At 41.5% G+C, this 2,214-nt stretch overlaps 1 protein-coding gene across 1 annotated transcript in view; it reads left to right on the plus strand.

The window, feature by feature from the left end:
- The first annotated feature begins 463 nt into the window (after positions 1-463).
- Positions 464-2,214, plus strand: part of LOC107578760 (delta-like protein B) — a 4,599-nt gene continuing 2,848 nt past the window's right edge. The window contains exons 1-4 of the mRNA XM_016264680.1: positions 464-708; positions 851-1,090; positions 1,545-1,611; positions 1,727-1,984. Of these exons, the coding sequence (XP_016120166.1) occupies positions 658-708; positions 851-1,090; positions 1,545-1,611; positions 1,727-1,984 (616 nt within the window). The 5' untranslated portion in view covers positions 464-657. The remainder of the gene's footprint in view (positions 709-850; positions 1,091-1,544; positions 1,612-1,726; positions 1,985-2,214) is intronic.

Consider the following 2,214-nt stretch of genomic DNA (forward strand, 5'->3'; position numbering starts at 1 on the left):
CTGCTGGGAATATTTTCCATAGAGGCTCATTGAAGACAAAACAAAACCAAATCTAATAGGCTACAGATAGCCTGTCTACAGCAACGTATTAATCTATGCATAATTATGTGCGTATATTCAAGGCGTACGAATAATAAACTAATTCTAAAATTCGACATAAGTGTAAAACTTGCTGTTTGCTAAATTTCTTTTTAATGCCTCACAAAATAAAGGAAGATTCGTCAGGTTTTCATACTCGAGAACTGTGCCCATCTGGCATGTATCACTGTAATTAAAATTCCCTGTTCTGATACAGGCAGCAGTGAGGCTAACTTCAACTCTAACTCCATCAACACCACTGCCACATGCAGCAGATCAATTTAATCAGGCCAATATTATGCCATATGTCCCCGCTGACGTCACGTGCAGGGGGGCAAGGCGTATAAAACAGCATCCATTCATCAAGACATTCAATGAAGACAAACCGCACGCGCTGAAAGACGAAGATTACGAGTGCGCTTTTCCTCTGAATACACAGTGGACTTTTATGGACCTGACGAGGATTTCGTACCAGGACATCTTTTTTTTTCTTTATCTCCAAACACTTTGAAGTCTGGGAAGTAACGGATGAAGATACCTGTGTGTTATTGTAATAAAGTTTAGGATTAACTGAGGGAGATGGCGCATCTGTCTTTGTACTGCCTGCTGTCTGTGTCGCTTTTGCAGTTGGTAAGGAGCCAGTTCAGGGCTTATACTTCGTTTATCGTTTCATTTTCTCTTGAATGTGAGTTTATAGATATTTGCCCCCTAGGTATAGAGTTCTGTTTGTTATTTCCAAAAGTTTCAGAAGTCACTCTCTATTCGTGAACAGGTGGCTTCATCGGGTGTATTTGAATTGAAAGTTCACTCGTTCAGCACGACACGCCGCTTCTGCAGGAGGACGCGAGACTGCAACATCTTTTTCAGGATTTGTCTGAAGCATTCGGAAGACGTCATCTCCGCTGAGCCTCCGTGCACCTTCGGAACCGGACAGACGAATGTCCTGCGAGCGGACCAGAGCTCTATAGCCAGCAGCGCAGCCATCCGGGTGCCTTTCCACTTCAAGTGGCCGGTAAAGTTCATTACGCACTAGATTAACTTAAGTAAACAATATTCCAGTGTTTCATGGTGTATTTAGTTAGATGAACATTCTTTGCATTACTGTCTAGATGCACTTAAGTTTAACACTTACTGTAAGACCATAAACAAGACCATGCAACAGTTTGGAACTGTCAGTTCATAACAAATATGTGACCCCAGAACCACAAAACTGGTCATAAGGTTCAATAAAAAAAGAATTGAGATTTATACATCATCTGAAAGCTGAATAAATAAGCTCCCCATTGATGTATGTTTGTTAGGATAGGAACATATAACTATTTGAAACAACAATTTGAATAGAATCTGAGGGTGCAGGTCCAGGGTCACATATAAGTGGAAGACAATAGAGAATGTTTGCTTCTCAGTTTCAGCAAAGATGATACGATGCTTTTTTAACATCTAAAATAACATCTTGTTCTTTTCAGGGGACGTTTTCTCTTATTATTGAGGCATGGAATGCTGAGTCTCCAAAAGAGCATCATGACTACACAGGTGGGCTACACAGTGTGATGGAAAGCAAACATACAGACATAAGAGTTTTAAAAAAAAAATTTATTTATTCAATTATTCCTTCAAGCTTAAGTTTTTCTTTATTTTTCCACAACAGAGAATCAAAACAACCTAATCAGTCGTTTAGCAACACGAAGGCGCTTGGCGATTGGAGAAGACTGGTCTCAGGATGTACATTTTGGAGACCAGAGTGAGCTCCGTTACTCGTATCATGTTTTCTGTGATGAGTTTTACTTCGGTGAGGCATGTTCAGATTACTGCCGTCCTCGTGACGATACACTGGGACACTACACCTGCGATGAGAATGGAAACAGGGTATGCCTGGAGGGATGGCAGGGAGACTACTGCTCTGACCGTGAGTACCACCTGTGTGTGTCAGATGCTCAGAGGTCTGCTTAGCCCTTTGGGATTGTATGTCTAGGACTCTGAAAAGAAGCAGTCCCACACTCCCTTTCCTGATGACTCTGTATTTATGTGTGATTGTGGTTTGTGTGTTGGAACTTGAGCAGCAGGAATACATACCCTTATCTCTCCTATCTTTGTGTGTCTGATGGAAGCTGAGCTGTTTCTCTAGAGCTTCTACAC

The sequence above is a fragment of the Sinocyclocheilus grahami genome, unplaced genomic scaffold, assembly GCF_001515645.1.
Source record: "Sinocyclocheilus grahami isolate Dianchi unplaced genomic scaffold, SAMN03320097.WGS_v1.1 scaffold11852.1, whole genome shotgun sequence".
NCBI classification, from domain to species: domain Eukaryota; kingdom Metazoa; phylum Chordata; class Actinopteri; order Cypriniformes; family Cyprinidae; genus Sinocyclocheilus; species Sinocyclocheilus grahami.